The sequence below is a fragment of the Xiphias gladius genome, chromosome 12, assembly GCF_016859285.1.
Source record: "Xiphias gladius isolate SHS-SW01 ecotype Sanya breed wild chromosome 12, ASM1685928v1, whole genome shotgun sequence".
Lineage (NCBI taxonomy): Eukaryota > Metazoa > Chordata > Actinopteri > Istiophoriformes > Xiphiidae > Xiphias > Xiphias gladius.
Window position 1 is genome coordinate 13312242 of NC_053411.1, and position 20883 is coordinate 13333124.

A 20883-nucleotide genomic window follows, 5' to 3' on the forward strand; every position below is an offset into this window, starting at 1 on the left:
GACATGTATCTGCTTCCTTTCTTTCTTTTTTAGCCATGTTGGTCTGTCCAAAACAGACAAAAAAATCGTTGTCCTTTGGTTGAACGTTAAAGGTTAAAATTGCACACACCTTCGACTCGAGCTTTTTGTAATATTAGTGTTTCCCTCCTTATTTTCCTGTGCGATCAAGGTTCAAGTTCCCAATAGTTTCAACTATTGTGGTCATGAAGAACAGGAAATAGCCAGTGGAGTCAAAACAGGAGCAGCAAACCATCGCTTAAATATCACTTTTTTAAAAATCATTAAATAACTTTATCTTCTGCCTCTAACTCCCTGTCTCTCATTTTTTTTCCTTGCCCTCCTCTTTAAATAGGTTACAGCCTTTCCTCTCTATTTCAAAATCGTCAGCCTTAAATTAAATCCTTCTCTCTCTCTCTCTCCTCCCCTTCCACCGTCCTGCTTACTCCAGTCTATCTTTCTCCCCTGCAGCTTATTCCATGTACTCGTCAGTGAGTCTTTTAAAGGTGTACTTGTTTCGCTTTAATGGGAGTCAGTCACCTCCAGCACTGTGCTGGCTGTCCTCAAGACCATCACAGTCTTTCCCACTTGATCCAGGGGGATCATTAAGTTGCCATGGAGACATCAGGTCTAAAGACGGGTCGGCCGAGAGCACCGGTGGGGTTGTGCGTCATGGTCGCCCTGCTCATTAATGGTGAGTACTGAAGATAATATAACCGTTAAAGTGTTCTCCTCCTTTACTTTTCTGTGGCTGTTTGCTGCGTTGCACTAAATCACTCTCTCCTCTGTGGTGCGTCCCTGATTGCAAGTGTTAACGAAGTTGTGACAGTCAGACTTAACAGGTCAATGAGCATCTGTGTGAGTGTGCTATTTTGGTGTACCTGTTTCGTGCAATGTTCCCAGGGTCGTCTGGGTTAGTCTGTTACACTGCAGTGGAATCACTGGATTTAGGCTGCCTCCTGCAGTGGGATTGTCCCCATGCCAGTCCTAATACCACCTACACCGTGCAGACAAAGACGCAGGGGTAAGTCTCACTGTGTTAGTGTGTGTGAGACATTTCTGTAACGTCATATACTTTGTTTGCTGCTGTAGGTGCAGTACTTACTGTATTTATCTGCATATACAAGACACTTTATACTCACCAGTCAATTTCATTGTCTCAAGTGCAGTTTTTGTATTTCATTTTATTTGTGACTAGTTTGTCTGAATACACTTTAAGCTTTTTTGTTTTTGTTTAACCACTTTTTTTTTTTTTTTCATGATTAATTGTATGTGTAGTAGATATTTTGGATTTTCCTTTATGGGGATCAGTGACACTTATCTAAACTATTATACTCTACATGTCAAAAAGGTTTAGTAAATGTCTACACTGCTGTAGATCTGCTGATTATAAGACTACAAAATAAATATTTGTGTATTTTTCAAGCAAGAAGCACAATTTTCAATTTTCATTTAAGAAAGGAAATAAATAGGGTGCAAAAAGAAAATATACATTTAGACAGAAAAGATTAAAATATATAATCTGTTAACAATGAGATAAAAGGCTTCTGAGATAGCGATGACAGAGCACTATTATGCAATAGAATACTTTAATAGAATAGTATGAAAAGAAAAAGCAGTAAAATAAGGAAAAGAATACAGTAGACCGCCTGTGAGAGAATATTCCTACATGTAAATCTGTATATCTGTCTTTGCACATGCACATTACTCATAACTACACAACATGACTGTGTGTTCCTGTGTTGCAGGGACCCCTGGCAGGACGTGCCGTGGTGTGCCCTGGTCTCGTCCCACAGCTGTGACATCTCTCAGGCCTTCTCGGCCTTCGAGCTCTACAACATGATTCGTCTCGGCGTCCACCTCAGCCCCAGCTCCACTGTCTGGATCAAGCCGCACAAGTTCGACTACAGTGACTTTGGTCAGTGACAATCTGCAGTTTCTGGAATGCAGTGGTCTCAAAACCTGCGGGTCCAGAGTGCCTGCTGGTTTTTCCTCTTTTTAGTTGGAGAGTTCCTCATAGGGGTAAAACAGAAGTAGTTGCCAGTAGGGATGAAACATTTCAGACTCTTGGCTCTCGTGTTGAAACTGCTGCTTTAACAGTGTCATTATCTGCTTTAATGATGTTAGAGTGGCTCTCGCCATGTGATTAATGCCGCACTTTAAAAGAATTAACAACTCCTTTCGCCTCCTCTGCCCACCCAGCTTTCAGCCCTCCCTCTGTCTCAGTCTCTCTGAAAGATGACAAGCTGTTGGTAAAGGTGGAGTTCCCCTGTGCTGCCAACAGGAGGTGCTCTCTGGAGAGGTGCTGTCCTCTCTCTGTACTGATTGACCCCTGGACAACAGTGACTGTGTACAACAAGCTCAATCGCTCAGAATACCAGGTCTAACATGCTTTGTCATTACCTGGTAACGTTATTTTGTTTTTACCAAAAGTATAAAATCTGAGCGATTCCTGATGGTGATTTGCAAATTAAAAAAAACAAAAAAACAACAAAATTTATGTTGCCATAATAATAACTTCCACCTGTCATTTATTAAATGTTGAGGTTTTTGTGTAAGATTGTTGTGGCATCCTTAACACTAAAACTGAAGTGATGAAATGTAATTGCAACTAGAGGTTCTCTCTTGTTTAAACCAGCTCAGTCCCTGTGAGTTGTTTCTATCTTTTGAATCTCTGGTTTTGTTTTGAGAAGACCGGCATTTTGTGTTCTTGCAGAGCCGTACAGTTTGGACCCAGGAGGAGGTGTCCTTTGTGGAGTTCTCTGGTTTGTCTCCAGGTCAGAACTACTGTGCCGTGGCTAACTTCTCCTTCCCGACCTTCTCCATGGCCGCTTCCCCAAAGTCTGCCCCTCAGTGTGTCGAGATAGTCTCCAAATCAGGTGTGGAGAGGACTGAAGCTTAGATGCTAACTTTTGAAGCTTGAGGCAGTTAAATCATGCCGTGACTTTTAGCATTTACCTGAAGCACCCTTAGGTTTGACAGCTCAACCCATCATTAAGCAGGTTAAGGATGAGCGGTGGATGTGATGGGGTTGTTCATCATTGTGCAGTCACAGAGTGATCCTCGGTTTTTGCAATGATCATGTATTTTAAATTAGGTTATTTCCTGGTTTAGATGCTGTAATATGAAAGATTATCAACTGAGGGGTTAACACATGGTTCCACATTTAATTTAATAAAAGGCAGCAGCAAACAGTTCTTTAAATTCAAGGCCCAAATCTTTCCTAAGAGTTGAAGCAGACATCAGGTTTTCTGAGTTTGTTCCAGATATGTGGTACATAAAAAACCGAATGCTGCTTCTCCGGTTTTAGTTTTGACTCTGGGGACAGTAAACAGATCTGTCCCTGATGATCTAAGAGGTCTGGACCTTTCATAACGTTTCTCAGTTTAAGGGGTCATTAGACCAAAAAGAGGGTTAACTGCTCACGGTCCAGTTCAGAGGCTACTTTGATGCTAAGGACTTTCCAGGAAACTGTGCTGCCAGAGGGCCGCTCTGCAGCCTCAGTGCTGATTCATCTTGTTTACCCCGGTTGTGAAATTATGCTGTGTCGCTTGTACATTTGTTCGACCTGTATGTGTTTTCTTTCCACAGGGCTGCTGCCTGTGCAGTGTCTGGGAATCGTGCTGGCTTCTCTGCTCCTCGTTCCACTTCTCATTGTGTTTCTGAAAAAACCAAAACGAGCTGCCCCAACCACTGAAAATCAACCCAAGACTTCAGTATGATTTATTCTGTTGCAGTTCGTTTATCTCTTCTTCTTTATACCACACTTCCTACTTTTCCACAAAAGATGTTTCCAGATGAAGTATTCTCTTCTTTCTTTCTTTAAGCCGTCTGCTCACGATCCAGTCTCTCTGGTCCCTCTGCCCGTTGTCCCGGTCGACCTTTGCGACATCCACGTGGAACTCGTCGAGGACCACATCTCCATCGGGCCCTCCACCAGTCTCCCGTCCAGACACGTGTGACAAATGGAGACTGGTACTAAAAGACTGAGAGCGATCCCACCACGAGTGTTGCTCTGTAGGTGCAACGCATCACTGTGCTCTGAGGTTTCAAAAGGAGAGGGAGTTAGACTTGTACACCTCTGCAAGTGTGACCTACTGAGTCCACTTAAAAGGTCTGGATGAAATCTTAGCTTGCATTGAAAGCAAAATTGAACAGCAGCTCAACGTTAACCAAGTGTTCAAAACCAATATCCGCATTGAGAAAACGGAGAAATAGCCAAAGATTTGTTTCACAATTGAATTAGACCAAAAAATCTGTCAGGCTTATATATGTAGCTTATCACAGATACTGCATATGTTAGCCAATGAGCAAAAAGAGAGAGCAGGACAGAAATGCCAAAGACATGTTTGTGCTAGTTAAGAAACGCAATCTTTATGTCCACCAAGTGTAAAATACTACTATAATATCTACCAGGTTTCTTCACCTGTGGTCAGGCGCTTTGGGTAATGACGGAAAGAATTAAGCAGCAGAAGTGTGTTTTCTTTGCGTTGAAGGAGCCGGTTGAGGTGGTTCCGGTATAAAAAGTAATTCGAATGCAAACCCAGAACACGCTGGAAGGATTACGTATCCCATCTGGCCTGAGAGTGCCTCGGGATTCCCCAGGAAGAGCTAGAGGACGGCAGATGCGTCTCACATTCCCTAGTTGCAGCCTCGACAATGTAAGGATTGATTATGTTTCTTTGTCTTACGTGAGTATGTGAGTTTTGGAGTGTTAGTCAGACATAATAAGCAATCTGAAGACATTACATCGGGCTTCGGGAAGCTGTAATGAGCATTTCCTCCTGTTTCCTGAGGACCAAACTATAATCAAGTAGCCCACTGTCTTGCTGTGATGAAGTGTCTTTGGGCAAGTTCATGAATCCTCTCCAGCTCTGTACGTGCTGTTCTGTACCTGAGCCTGACCTCTGACCTTTCATTCTTCTGCAATATTAGGCAGCACACTGTAGAGAGAGGGGGAGAACAAAATGTGTGACAAAGGTCATGAACCAGAAACTAATCTGTTATCATGAGCACATTTTGTTTTTTTTGTTTTCTTTTTTCCTTTCTCCTGGGCCATCAGATGGCCTCTAACATTGTGATCCGGTTTAGTTGGCATGAAGCGATCGAAACGTGGCTCGCAATTTTAAACATATAAGCACATTTCTCTGGCTCCGACTGGCTCGTCAGAGTCCGATATGAGTCAGTCCGCTGCATGAAGGTGGTCAGAGAATTGACTGGTGAGTGAGATCTGCTAATGAAGCAGAAATAGTTTATCTGACGGGTCCAAGAGGAGCTTTTTTTTCTGTGTATGTACACGTCCACGGATTCTGTGAGAAATCTAAATCTGGTTGCAGTTCTTCCCCCCCTCTGCCTTTCGAGCTGAGGTCCAGTGCCACTCAACAGGCCAGTCCAAACCATAAACTTCTTAAACAAGAACTAAGAAAACTTCTGACCCCCCACATGCGGCCAACAGCTTCTTCATGCTGCTCTCTCTCCCCCCACCAAAGTGATAACAAAGGGTCGTTTTTCCTGTCATTCATTGCTCTGTAATGTTTCTGACTCAGTTGCCCCATCCGAGCTCCGCTGCCTCCTGTCCGTGACCGACGCCTCGTTCTGCCTCCTGCATGAAAAACAGGAACATGTTGACATCTCACTTTTCTGCCTTCTGTTTTGCTGGTGTTGCATTCTTTCCGCAACATTGGGGGAGCCTTGGAGGTTTGGCCATCCAGCATTGTTTGTTTCCCCTTCTACGTTTTCCAGAGTCCACAGAGACCCGGGGGGTTGTCCAAAGGTCCACGCACAAGCCAGTGGTATGGCTTTTATTAATAAACACAGCGCTTACATTGTGGAGAGATGATTAATGTATGAAGCAAAAAGTTGGCTTGTGTGAATGAGCACCTGACTACACAACAGGCGAGCTGCTGTTCTCTCCAGCATCCAGAAGCAGAGCACATTTGACTTTTTTTGTTTTTTTTTGTTTTCTTTTCTGCTTTCTGCGGAAACTTTTCTGAAAATCTCCACTGAGATGGACTCAATTTAGCTTATTCTCTGGTTGTGTGTGAGTGTATGTTGGCGTGCACTGCCCTGTAGAGTGAACTGCAGTGTGTTACAGCACGGCTGAACAGAGGCGACCTTGTTAGGCTTGTTTCTTGTCTTATTGCATTTTCTATCATGATTGTTTACCAGATTATGAGTTTTGCGCCTACAGCTCATTTTATATTAATGATATGGAGGAGGAGGTTTATGTCGAACACTAACTTTTGAAGCTGATAACAAATTATGTATATAACCAAAACTCTCATGATTTCACTTCAGAATTGTAAAAATGTACCAAGTTTATCAAACCACGGTTCTTATTTTTAATTTTAATAAAATGACGTGAGGCTTATTCAGAGCTCTTAAAAAATCAGTCTCTTGGTCTGTTTCCTTGTTGACTTTATGGCAGTCAGTAATGTTACTGATAACTTGAAGTCAGTATGTGCAAATTCATTTCAGCCTCCAGTGTATTAAAAATATAGACAACTTTGGTTGAAGCAATTATTTCATAATATATACTATGAAATCAGACATCAGAACGGGTTAAAATTTAAGTGTAATGTTTGAGTTTTTAAATGTACAAAAAAAAAAAAACCTGCGTCACAGTGGAAGTTGGCTCATGTTCACAATATCCTTTTTTTTCCATGTTGCAGAAGCCGAGCTTTTACAAGCCTCTTAGCATTTCGATGCCTTGTGGGATAACGATTTTTTTTTTTAAGCCTGTCCTGAAGCATACGCACATGCCCATATACATCGAGTTATTTTTGGCTGCTGGAATTGTTTCTCCTGTATGTGGATATCTTCCAAACGAACCTGAGCATGTAAGTATTGTATCCAGATACGTAAAAAGAAATCGTATCTTATTCTTAATAAAAACATCCTGCACCATGACCCATCAGTCCTGCTTCCTAACGCCTGCTCTGCGCTGAAATGTAATCTCCACATATTTAGTGTTTTTGCAATTTCTTGTTCATTCCCATATTAGGTGAAAATAACTGCAGTGGTGTAGTGTTCCACCAAAACATTTTAATGTTTGTATTTTAGAACCTACCAATTTGCCAGGTGATTGGATTCTTTTGTGCTGAATTGTTGTCAAAGCCGATGTATGTTTCAGACATGTAGACAGTGTTGGCATCAATCAAAATGACCAGTCTCATTTTAAAAAACTGCATTACCTTCTGGTAAAATGCTGGGGCCTTTGTTGTGCCGAACGTGAATACATTGAGAGTTTCCTTCCTCCTTACTCGGCTCGTTTACTTTAATCAGCAGCTGTATGACGACACACCAGAGAAACCTGACGCAAAGAAACAGCCCACTCAACGCAGTAGAGGGTGTCTGAAGAAGCTTGTTCTTATATTACGTGCGCTGGCTTGTCTTTCATGTCTTTGTGTGTCTGGCAGAAAATGCTTAGTCACTCACTCGGTGACTCACCAACCCTCTGGGGGTTCTTCTTTGTTTCTACCCCCAGCGTCGACAGTGTGACCATCCACAGATGGTCAGCAATGCTCAATTAAGAAACGTGTTGCGCACCATAAACACTGTGTGGCAGATTTTTTTTTTTTTGGCTAAAATGATGAAAAATACACACTGATTTAGAAATACACAAATAGACAGTACATTCAGTTGTATCAAGAGTCTTTTATTTGGCCGTACATCTCATTCATTCATTTAATAATTAATATACATGATATATACATAAGCCAACAAAAGACGTCCATGTCCTTGTTTAGCCATCTTGCAGTAGAGGTTGGCAGTGCATTCTTGGCCTTTTTAACAGTGTCATTGTGTTTCTTTACTTCGTCCTCTCGCACCCGCGCAGCATCAGTAAGGTCAGAGCCATATGATCATGTGTCCCTGCTCCAAAAGTTAGACCCAGTTCATCCTTGTCTCAGAAGTCTCTGCTCATCTGCGCCAGTACTGAAGAGAAACAAGAACAAAGTTACATCAGCCACCAGGATTTAAAGGTTGACATTTTGGGAAATACATTCTCGTTTGCTTTCTTGCTAAAAGGTAGATGAGAAGATCAATACCACCCTCAAATCTTTTTTTATTAAACCACTGTATTCCTATTATCTATAATTACATAGCTATCAAATAGTATAAAAAAATTTTTTTTAACATGAAGTTCGAGCCATTTCCCAAAATGTTGAACTATTAATTTAACAGTATAAAGAGACTACATTTTAACATGTTGAAACTTCACTTGCCAAAGGCTGGTGTTGCATGTTTTATCCCGTTTATTTCAAATTGTGTATTATTACCACTACTGCTGAACAGTGTCCAAAGTACACCATAAGTTTTTACATTGGTGTTTGTACTTTTCTAACACAGGTTTCAGTTTAGTTTGCTGCAGAGTGAAAATTAACTGCTGGAGACTTGAATCTTGCTCTAGACAAAGAATCCATCAGAGTGAACATTTAATTAGCTATATTTTAATCAGTTATGTTATTATCATGTGGTAATCTTACTTATTGGTCTTAACACGTTAGGAAAAACCCCGAAAAGAAACTATGAGCTAAACCTTAGATGTGAAATGAATTGTGTGAATGTAAAGGTTTCTTGTAATGAAAACGATGCAGTTCAGCAGCATGAATCCCTTAAAACTTATGGAACATTTTGGTAAATCGGCAGCAGTGATTTTCAATATAGACTAAATTATTCAGCAACATCAGTATGGTCATTTGATAAGATGGCGACGTGATCAGACAAACCCCCTTAACTTTAGAAACTTTTTTTTTTAAAAGCATATTGTGTTTGTGTGCACTTACTTGGGCAAACTTGTGTATCTGCTCGACCACAGCAGCAAACAAAGCACCCACACTCTCATCGATCAGACTCTGCATGTAATGAACCGCCTCCTCATCCGACAAGTCCAATCGAAACTTGTCCTGCACCTGGAAACAAAATATTTAATACAATGTAAATGTCACTCATAGTTCAACTGGGCAACTTTGCCCTTTTGGCAGCTCTAAGTGAAAATGAGGGAACGACCTGAATTTTTATACCCATCCATCCTGTAAATCAGTGTCATTGTTAATTCATGGTGACCATATAACTGCTAACAGATTTTCATTTGCTGTCAATATGTCCGGATTTTAACAACTGCTCTAACGGAAAGAAAATGTGAAATTTGTCAGAATAGTCCTAATAAAAAACGTCCTGCTTAAATTGTGAGATGTTTGTTAAGGTGGGGAGACAGAGTCACAGTGCCCCACCCCCTGTTACTATTCAGTCAAGCGTAATAACAAACTTACCTTCTTAACAGTCTTGTCGGGCTCCAGAGCAATGTCAGGAATATTGGCGTCCACCATGAGAGAGAACAGATTCAGGATCAGGTTGGAGTATCTGGAGAAATGGAGGGAGGATGGATGTTTTACCTCAGTGGTTAAATATGTGCAGTGATGAGTAATGTGTGTGTTCTATGTGTGTCTGAACTCTCACCTCCTGAGGTGCAGGAAGGCGGTGTAGCACTGCTTCCTGAACTCCTGGTACTGCTCACTCTGCATGCCTCCCATCCCCTCCACCATCTCTTTACTCAGCTTCATGGGCGGAGGCAGCGGTTTGGGGTCTCTGCCCAGGATGTAGCCGAAGTCGATGTGGAAGAGCTTCCCTGTGGAAGGAGAGAATATTCTTAAAAACAGTTCAGTAAAGTAGGATGTTAATAATACAGAATGGGGAAAGAAAGAACACGTTTGCCTCACCAGTCTTCGTCAGTAGCAGATTGTCAAGATGTCTGTCTCCTACTCCCAAGATATAGGTGATGACACAGTAACCAGCTGGAGGGGCATGAGAGGAATCAGATCAGTTAGCGTGTTCTGCAGGTAGAGCATACCAACCGACTGAGCACAGATCTGCTACAACTGACAAAAACATGGTCTCACCACAGCTCTTGACGTAGGTGTCCATCACCTCAGAGCTGATGCCGTACGGTCCTTTTTCACTCGGTGCATGCTTCCTGAAGAAGCTCTGTTCAAAAGAATGATGCCATTAAAAGGACAGATTATGTTGTATGTCACTTACATGAAGTGTGGTGACGACAGAGGACTACATGTAGTCTTCCGTTGTCCTGATTGTGTCTAGAACTCTTGTCACCTGGATGTTCCCTTCAGTAGCCAGGACTTCAGCAACAGGAACAGACTGGACAAACTGCATGAAACCTGGAACAAGAACAAAACTTTTTTGCAGGTACTTTCCTTTTTTGAAAAAAAGTGTTTTCTTCATTCTGCCAGTGACTGAATGTCTTGTTGCTATTTTTTTTTAACCAGATTTCCTTCACAAAAAGAATATTAATTTCAATGGGACTAGCAAACAAAGTTTCTAGTATTGTAGTTACTCTAAGTAAGGAGTGATCTTACCGTGCTTGGTGCTGGTGGCCAACACTTTGTAAGGTGTCAACTTCAGGTCCAGATTCTCTTTCCTCAGAAGCTGAAGACAAAATATAAAAGTTTAGATTCAAAATGAATATTTTTTTACAGCATTTTAAAAAGAGCAGCTGTAGACTGCATTATAATTATCAAAAATTAATCTTTTGGACACTAACCGATAGAACCTGTACACTAACATAAAAGTACAATTACTTGGTCCATAAGTGAGATGATCTGCAGGATGAGCTGGTCCTGTCTCAAGTCATCTCCATGTTTGAAGATGACTGGGTACATGGCTCCATCCTCAGCCTTGAAGATCAGCTTGGCTGGCATCAGAGCACTCTGAAACACACACAGAAGAGACTCATGAACAATGTGTCAAACGGGTATCGGCTTTAGTCCAGACAAACTAGGGCGAGCTGATTCTTACTGAAGATGAAAATAAGCATGGAAAATTTTGTGAATGTCTTTTCTAATGTTCCAATAGTGACTGAAGATTACCGTAAGGGCAAACACAGATGTAGCTATCTGCAATCCGTCTTTTATGCTTGATCAGCCAGTAATACAACACAGGGGTCTGACAGCCATTAATATACAAGTATTTAAGGAATCGATCAGTCGTAGAAGTGATGACGTTTTCTGTACCTTAAAGAGCGTAGCTGTCTCAGGGACGATACCTCTGATCTTGATCTGAGGCTCCAGAGGAAGAGGAATTGGCTCGATCTCTGAAAGATTCACCTTCTCGTTGTCAGCCAGCAGAGCCTGCAGCCGCTCCGTCTGCAAGGCACAAAGGGGAAGGACGCTGATGTTAACACAACTCAGCAGGATCAGTGTGTTCATGGGCTGTTACAGTTGAAACCGACCACCAGAGTCAATGAAATGTTTGTATGCGCATAAGTAGTGCTTTCAAAATCCAAAATGCTTTATAAACAAAGGCAAGAATATGAGGGTTTTCGTTGCATCATGTGCTATAGCAAACGGCAACGGAAATATTTGATAGTTTATTGAAAGAAAATGTTAAAAGCCCGTAATTTACTGTAACATTTAAATAAGTAGCAAACCATGTGGGAGAATATTATACAGAATACAGTTATAAATCTGCATAGAATTATAATCGCAGATTTGGATTTTAGGATTTGTTTTGCATGTAATTTTTTATGTGTGGGTGTTCTGTTATTACCTTCTTCTTGCGATTTCCACTCTCCCTTTGCACAGCTTTCATCAGCTGCACCAGTCTGTCTACAAATGTCTGCTGGGCGGCCAATAGCGACCGCATCACCCTCACACTCTTATCCCCCTGTAGGGAAGAAAAAGTGTGAGTGTTAGAAATGGAGGCGAGATAGATAAAGGCCGGGGTGACGATAATAAATGTATTTGCTTGCTACGAAATGCAACTGTAATGAAGACATATCAGACTGCTGACCTTGAGTAAAGCCTGACTGAACCTCCTCATGACGTTCAAGTACATCTCGTGGGTCTTAGGATCTCTCTGCTGAGTGTCCTGATCCTCACACTCCACAATCACATACCTGAGGGAAAACACACTGGTTTTGCAGACATATGTACAAACACATTCTCAGTGGTAATAGACTAAGCTGCTTTTGTTCTTTGGTCAGGAAAAGAAAAACACACTGAATTATACTCACCAGTACAAGTAGTTAGCAAGCGTGGAGTTCTTGCAAGCACGGGAGATGAGAAATGTACAGAGGTCTTGCTACAAAGAGATACACACACAATGTTGTGTTTCATCACACTCTCATCATAACAGACTAACACAAACAACAACACGAATTTTGCTTAACTAATTGGTGCTCTCCATGTGCCATTTAGGGGTTTGTACCGATTAACACTGCATTCCCCTATGGGACAATTCCTTTCAGCTGTAGTTTTATTTTCAATTACATTTAGCCTTTTTTACCTCCAGATTCTCACTGTCAGCTCCTTCCTTGCCTTTCTGCGGGGCAGTGGGGGGTCCAGATGTGCCAGATAGAATCTGGGAACTACACAAATAGGAAAAATAAACCAGAACTGATTAATAATATATAATATAATATAAAAATATAATCAGAACATGGCGATTAAAAACTTAAGTGAGCTTTTCTTCAAACTGACAAGTTAGTATAGACAGTTTTAGCGTGTGAAGGTCATTCTTATTTTATCATTAGGTCAACACTGTTGCAGAGTTGCAGTTCTCTGCATCCAGCTGACAGGATTCCAAGATTCTGGCAAGAGATTTGGATCTGCCAGTAAAATCACAACACCAAATGAGTTCATAATGGTTCCTGAAAGAAAAATAATCAAATTCTGCAAAGCAGAAAATACTCTCCCAACCAGTGAGAATGTCTGAGATAAATTTAGATCCAGGCAGTTAAAAACAAAACAAGACCAAAAAAAAAGGAAAAGAAGAAAAAAAAATTTCACTGGAGGTAGAACAAAAGTTCCAGGCCCCTCAGTGTCATTTTAAAATATTTTTGCAACTGACCACAAGAGAACCTCTACGTGTGCCTTCCTTCTGTCAAAGCTGCTAGTAGTCTTGACTTATTAATGATCCACAGCCGGAGTAGTTGTCAAATTTCTAATCCAAGTACTGACCTGTCCAGTGAGGAGTCATCTGAAAGTCCCTGGCTGTCTCTCTTGCTCCCCGGCTCCAGGCCTCCCTGAATATCACTGAAGTTTTCATATTTGAGCGCCTGGACCAGCTGGAGAAGATACATCAGCAGGTCCTAGAGAAGAGAAATGGGAATAATTACAGTGATGTTACAACACGAGTTTCTTTCCAAAGTATTTTTCATTTCCTTTGAAACTCAGGTCTATCTCTAAGTAGCTCTAAAACTAAAACAAGTCTGTTAAAGTGTAATTAATTTAAAAAGTACTGAAAACGCGTCTTTAATGTATGCTTTTTTTTGGGTTAGGGTGAAATTTGAACACCCAACCCACTCACAAAAACACACTTACTGCGCATACTTCAGACACGATCGATAAGCACTAATTTTAAAACTGCCAAACACGTTAAAAGCATAATTACAAACATAGCTGGAGGTTATACTTGAGAGAACGAAAACATTTCTACAAGTTGTATTCACAGAGATTGACCCGTTATCATCCACCCAGAGACGTATACAATCCTCCTGATCCCTCTTGGCCATCAACGCCTACCTCATCATCCGCCTGCTGCAGCCGTGCCACGGCATAGCGTCTGACCGTTGGGTTGGTGAACTGGGAAGACAGCAGCTCCAGGGAGTCCTCCACGTCCATGGGCCTCCACTTCCCCAGCAGCTCCAGAGCCTGCTTGGCCTCCTGGGGCAGATCCCAGTTCACACACTTGAGGAACTTCGTTAATGCCTGCAGCAAGAGGAGGAGGAAGAATTCAATATTTGGGAGACTGTACAGTAACAGGCTCCTAGATTATTGTTAGAATAAGTGAGGATTGGCAAGAAAGCTGTCAAGTCACACAGAGTTATTTAGCCTTGGATATGGCAGAGAAGAAACTACTAACACACTCACCTTCTCCTGTGTGGTGAGGTAGTATCTGAACTTCCACACCAGGTCCTGTTCTTCAGAGCTCAGCTGCTTGGTTGGAGGGTAGCTCACGATGATCTGTTGGTGCATACAGACGCACACAGACTGATCAGTTTCAGTGATTAACATTTACTAAAAAAAGAAGACTTGGTAGTAACAAACAGGAAGAGTGCTATCTATCTATCTCTGTTCTCATATTCAGTTATAAAGGCATACCAAACACATGAAGTGTGTGACAAGAGCAGTCATTTAAACCAATTTATCAAATATCTGACATTTAGGATTATCTATTGAAAACAAAGGCTACTGATGAACTCTGACTTGCATGGAAAAGGGAAAAAGGGTAGCTGATATAAATGCCATATGCACCTGTAAGTGCTTTAATAAATAACAGCTTTATCTACAAGTTAAATTTCTCCATATCCTTTTTTTGAAAAGCAGCTTTGATTATGAAAAGCAAAGAGCTACAACTACGCGTAACACCCAGAGAAATGATCCTTGAGTATTTATATCTGCGTATGTTGACACATTTAGTTCTGGTACTGGGAGTTCACATAGGCTCAGTCACATTCAAGGCTTCTGTAAAATCTAATCCCTACAGTGCTCATTTTTTTTTTTAGCTTAATTACTACGTCATCTCACAGCTTTTCAAGAATGATTTTGCCTGGTGACCGACTAAGATTTCATTTAATTAGATTTTATCATACTATTATTCAGCTGAAGTAAATTTGGTTGGTACCTCTCTTTTGTTATAAGTTGTTCTGCTGTTATTTAACACAAGCTTAGACTAGTTTTAAACAATACCAACCAAGGTTTTGGAAGGTTGCTGCAATGTATGGTCTCCTGAAGATTTGTGATCCCTTTTAGAGCTCTGCATAGCCAGGCACCTGCCTACATCATCAGTAGGTCTCTGAGGAACTCTGATCAGGGTGCTGTGGGGTTGTGACTCTCAAACTTTGAATCCATGAACATCTTCATAAAGAAGCTTAAGACTTGCCTTTGTGTCATTTTTATTTATTGCCATTTATGTTGTTTTTACTCCTCTTGAGTCTGTATTTTATGTCTGTATTATTGTGAACCACTTTGTGGCATCTGAAAGATGCTATAAATATAAACATTCTTTTTGTTGGATTTAGAAACCAGACTTCTAGGTGCTTACATTGAGCTGGTCACGTGTTGCAGCGTTGGGCTTCAGGTCGTGATCTGAGGGCCCACTTCGGAGGCTGCGAGCCAGTTTGTGATGCTTGCTCTCCACCAGGTTCTCCTGTGAAGAAAAGTACAGAAAAACCTAATGTATACAATATAATGTGAATTTAACTCATAAAACTGAGAGTTAATCTGTACACAACTTCTTTTGTATTTCGTCAACAACTTCACAGTCATCATAAATGTGTTTGTCCCCTCACCATCCCCATCTGTGGGTCAGGAACTTTGACAATGTCGCAGCTGGTAAGAACGGGTGATGTGTCGTCTCCATCCTGAATGGGGACCAAGTACAATAGACCAATCAGCTGATACCATTTCCAGTGTTAAAACATAGACAATTGCTTTCTTTATGGGTATTAAATGTTAATATGTACCTTGTTAAATACTTATAAATATGGAAATACCTTTTCATAGTAGACAATGCTGTACTCCTTTTCATTTGTTTTGACACGCGGGAACTCCACCATGAGGTACATGAAGTTAGAGCTGCGTTTCTCACTCTGCAGAATCACACACATGAGGACTTTTACATTAAACTCAAAAGACAACAGATAGCAATTACAAAGATGATTATTGGAAAATTCTACATGCATGCATGTGAAATGCCCGAGACAATCCTGCATAATCCTTGCCGAGTAAATTTCTGCACTCCTCCAAGATCCCCAGACAAGTATAGTTGTTACTAATCTCTACTTTTCCAAGTCATGATAGTCACATATTTCCAAGCAGCCCTGATTCATGATATAGCATATAGACTCTGAGTGTATTTCTAATATAAAAACAGACTCCATTAAACCGTCTCACCTCGTTGATCATCTCGATCTCTCTGAAGGTCAGCCGGTCCAGCCAGTCCACCTTCACCATGTGGCCCTGTCGATGGGCCTTTGTCAGCTGGATGGAAACAAGAGTGGGAGAAAGATGGGAAGAAGAAAGAGGGTAGGGAAGCGAGGGAAAAAAAAAAAAAAAAAAAAGATTTACTAAAATACAAAACTCAAACATACAGATTGATTGAGGTTCTGTTGCGTCCGAACTGGTCACAGCATGGTGGCTGGTGTGCAAACAGCTCGACCAATCATGCACAAACAGTGCCAGCAGCCAATCCAGCACCTCCAGTCACGCACTCAGCAGCCAATCCACTCATCAGTCAATGTGGGTGTCGGGAATGTAAGCACACACTTGGCCATGAACAGGAAGCCCACAACTCAGCTGGTTAGAATTAGTACTCACTCTTTGAAACAACATATGAACTGGTAGCAGCCGACCTTAGATATATTAAGTCAACTGCACTCTGGATTTATCAAAAAATGAAGGGATCAGTCAGTCTTTTTCAGAAATGAAATGATTAAAAAACGATCCAATCCAATCAGATGATGTTAAAATGAAATGTATTGCCTGATGCCCGCTTCTAAATTCTCCAAAAAGCTGCAACAAGTTTACAAATATAATTTCCTTGTGTCCACATACAAATGAAATCCATGCACACACTAAAACAAAATACATTAACGTATGGCAAGAGCAGAAAACTTAAAAACCAATGTGTGTGATGCTTTCAAGAACGCGGCCATACTCCCACAACATAAACAAATGTTCACACCAAAACCTGGGTCAAAATGTATTTGTATGGGTTTATACTACATACAGGTTCTCCACACAGAACAAAACAAAGTGTTCAGGGATTTAATATAGGAAAGAAGTATTTAGAAGTTTATTTAACTTTCCTGACACAGTCTGAATTGTCCTAATGTGGTACTCCTCATGTAAATCATGTGTGACACAAGTGAAAAGAAGATACTAAGATTTATTTGTAAATACGTTTTGCCCAAGGCCTTGTTCACACACATACAGTACACGACATACACACACATTCTGCATTGCCAACACTAACTCCTCCACATTTACTCACATCACTGAGTACCTCCAGGTCAGGGCCCTGGAACAGATGATGTTTTAGACAGAGCTTTCTGCATTGGAGGGTTTCTCTCTTTATCCAATGCACACAAAATTTCTTTTTCACCCTCCATCCTATCTCTTTCCGTCATCCTTTCTCTCAGCCTTTCAGTCCTACCCCCTCCTTCTCCTCTCCTGCACCATTACACTTCTTTATCTCTCCAATCCTTAATCCTGTTCTCCTGTCCATATACATATTGTACCTTGGCGAGCCTGCCCATCTGGTCCTCTGTCAGGCTGCTGCTGGTGCGTCCCGGTGTGGTGGTGGGCTCCCCTCCATCCCCCTCCACACCTGGCCAAACTTTCAGGTCATGCATCCCTTGCCGGAACATACTAGAAAATGACAGGAGGTGGTGTTTCAAAGTTACACATCAGTGTTTTTTTTTTGTGTTGTTTTTTTTGCTGTCTTTGCACATGTTTGCATACAAATCTTTGCAGCTCTGAGGTGAAGTCAAAGCTGATCTTCAACCTGGTAGCAAAATACAGAACATCTGTAACACAAGCACATATAATAGTGCGAGGGTAGACTCACCCATATTTGCCAAATAGAGTGACAGTGGTGCCCCCCACGGGTACAGCTCTGCCAGGCCCATAGATGTCCCACACTGTGAGAGCAACCTGGGCACTTTGGGGAAGATCTGGGTACTTCACTGGCAGCCGCAGCCACTCATTCCAGCTGCACAGGACAACAGGAGAATGAACAGAGAGAAAAAAAGATAGACAGAGTTTGAGAAGACAAAAATAAAGTTCTGTTCAACTGATATTTATGTTTTCTGACTTTTTACGTCACTGTTATCAGAGAGAGAAAACACACAAAAATAGACAGACTGGAACTCACTTCCAACGTGTGCTGAACGCTTTATACGAGGTGCGAACAGGCAAGGCGAGAGGCTTTCCTTCAGCAAACACCTGACAGGTAACGTAGAGGTCCGAGCAGTTCTCTTGATAGAGGCCAGAAAACCTCAGCATGGGGTCTTCAAGCAATGCTTTGTAGCTCTTCTGCTCTCGCTTTCCTTCTAAACTGCCTCTGGAGGACGAGAAGAGAAAGACGGTAGTAAGAATGGAGGTAAAGAAACGGAGAAACAAATGGTTTGTTGATGTTATCAAGAGTGCTACAATTCGTCCGCCTACAAAAAAAATCAACACTTGGGTGACTTATTCAAGGTTGGTTTGTGTTTTGTTTTTTTGTTTGTTTGTTTTTACAGTGTGTTCTTAAAGTTTGTAATTTATTGGCTGGGCTTCATGTGGATTTAATTTTCCAAAATATTTTTCATTTAAAAGAAGATTGAGCAGATTAATCGATGCTGAATATAATCATTAGCTGTAGCCCTAAATACGACATTCATGAAAAATGAGTCTTGCCGTGACACTGATGACAGCCTGATTCACTTTGTCCCAGTCAGATAAGATTAGAGAAAAACTGGCTACAGTCTCCAGCTGCTTAAATAATTTGATAATTATTGTAAACCAATTAGACTCATAACCTACACATGATTTTAATACAGAGACGAGTGCGCTTCCAGATTCCTTATGCTGTCTGAGTCATGGTGGAGAAAGTAAACATTCTACTGACTGGTTCAGTCAGTTGATTTCAGTTTACCAGAGAGTGAATTAACTGAAATCAGTTTATTTTTAGTGGATAGAAATTTATTCCAATTCTGATAACTAAATAATAAGCGTAATTATTTGGTTATGAAATCAAAATATCAAATATTGTGTGGATACACTTTCACAAATGTGAGGAGTTGCTTACTTTTCTTGCAGCTGTAGGTCAGACAAGGGCTGCAATGAATTTATAGATTATTCTCTTTATAACTCGATTAATCAGTTGAAAGTAAAGTTACTTCTTCAAAGCACAATTTACAAAAATATATATGAGAAAAGCAGCAAATCCTTATATTTTACCTTGACAAATGACTTCACTGATCAGTTCCTCTGAGTAACTGACAATTTGTCTCAGTACTAGCTCAGACTAACTTCCCAAACAAATTTAACACACCACTCTGGGATATGTAATGTTAATAGCACTTTTGGTTAAAATTTGATAGACAAACGGTCTGTTATGGCAGCTCTGGGTGGTTTAAAGCTTAGATTAAAGTCAGAAAAACGTATATGAATGAGACACACATATACTTACTTATACACACATAGCTTGAGAGGACGATACATTGACTTACATTCATTTCCTGGAGACTTACTCTAACCTTAAACCAAGTTTTTACCCTAAAATGTAACGATTTACGTTATGGGGACTTGGGTTATGTCCTCAAAAGGATGTCGAAGCCCCACATCAAAAGTAATGCAAGTACACACACAAACACACACAGCAAATGAGCATCACGTCAAGTCACAAGATAGATTAGTTACACCGCTTGACAAAATGCGAAGCGTTAAATTCAAAACTTACATCTTAAGTTGAACGTTAATGTCCAAGTCACAGCTGTAAACATAGTTGAATTTGTCAGTGTCCATCTTCCGACGGAAAAACACTAAAATTTAACCAAAAACCTGACGACTTCAACATGAAATCCCGGACGGTTATGTGAGACTTTGCGAGCGGTTGGGTTTGTGACAAGGCCCCGGATCAGCACAAAAACACTCCTCGGAACCCAGCCAACACACCGCCCACACGGCTAGAGACGATACCAGTCCGTACACGAGTTTAAAAAGATAACTTTAAGCGCCTGAATTCACGGTAAAGACATTATTTTAACGGCTGTCTCGCCGGGCATGATTTGGTGTTTTTGATAGCTACACAACAACACAGAAGCAACCGACATATACAGCCAGACTAAAGTAGTCGATTCTAGATGCGGCAGGGCTGCATCCACCACACGGCGATCATTGTGTCGTGGTTTGATTAACCAAGCCTGGTGGGGAGAAGTGGGAAGTAGAAAAGAGGCGGGGACGCCAGCATGCTTATTAAAGGTACATTACAATGAAAAAAATTTCAAGTACTTTTGAGTATTACTTTAGTTATTAGCCACATTATATAAGGATATAATACATCTTTTTGTACCAATAGGAATTATATGTACGTGTCTTTTCTTCAATAATAATACAAAACACCCAAGACTGAAATCAGGAAGGCTACGGTGACCATGGGCAAACTAGCGAACAAGCAAATAAATAAATAAAACGTATAATGTGTGGTATAAATAATACAGGCTACATAGTAAAACCCATACCACAAACACGCAAACTGAAAGAATGGTCCTCAGTCCATGTGCAACTTTGGATCGTTACTTATTTTGGAAACTTTTATAGAAACATTCAAAGAATTTCCAAGGATATATTACTTCATTTCGCCAACTAGAATCGTTGGAAATGTTGTTCGTAGGGCTTAAGAGGGTGGACAAGCCATTTTGGTTGTATGAGAAAACAATCCAAACTTAAGGACCACTTACAGCTTTTTCTGGGGCTTTCAACCATGTCACGTGGTCTTCATGAATGAAGTGGCTGCATAATTCATCCATATCGCAAGGACAGTCTGTGTGGGCTTAAAAATTAAGCCTGAGAGTCTTCACTTAAATCAATTGGCTAAGTTCTACAGCTCTAATGTTATATCAGTGTTTGATTCTCATGAAGCAAAAGTTGTTTTTAAAGGTGCTGCACAGCATACAGTAAAAATAGATCTGACACTCCTGCTAACAGGCTATTCATACTGCAACTAATAGCAATTTTTAATTGGTATCAGAGAGATACAATAAACCTCCTTCCTCTAAAATTAAAGAAAAGACAGTCGGGAACACTGGTGCACCATATATCAATGACGTGGAACTATAGATCAAGCATACTCTGGAAAACTGTTGTATTATGTATGTTTATGATT

The 20883-nt window shown here is 40.8% G+C and overlaps 1 protein-coding gene across 1 annotated transcript; it reads right to left on the reverse strand.

The window, feature by feature from the left end:
* Nucleotides 1–7633: 7633 nt before the first annotated feature.
* Nucleotides 7634–19894, reverse strand: pik3c3 (phosphatidylinositol 3-kinase, catalytic subunit type 3). Its single transcript, XM_040141452.1, has 25 exons — nt 19459–19894; nt 17890–18078; nt 17584–17727; nt 17255–17384; nt 15909–15995; nt 15509–15604; nt 15305–15376; nt 15058–15162; nt 13884–13976; nt 13536–13721; nt 12972–13102; nt 12298–12379; nt 12026–12093; nt 11803–11908; nt 11560–11676; nt 11025–11156; nt 10593–10721; nt 10371–10440; nt 10108–10172; nt 9897–9981; nt 9717–9791; nt 9457–9625; nt 9270–9360; nt 8784–8909; nt 7634–7932 (listed from the first exon to the last, which is right to left on the reverse strand). Exons 1-25 carry the CDS (start codon nt 19521–19523, stop codon nt 7918–7920), a joined length of 2628 nt encoding a protein of 875 aa, XP_039997386.1. The 5' UTR covers nt 19524–19894; the 3' UTR covers nt 7634–7917.
* Nucleotides 19895–20883: the final 989 nt, after the last annotated feature.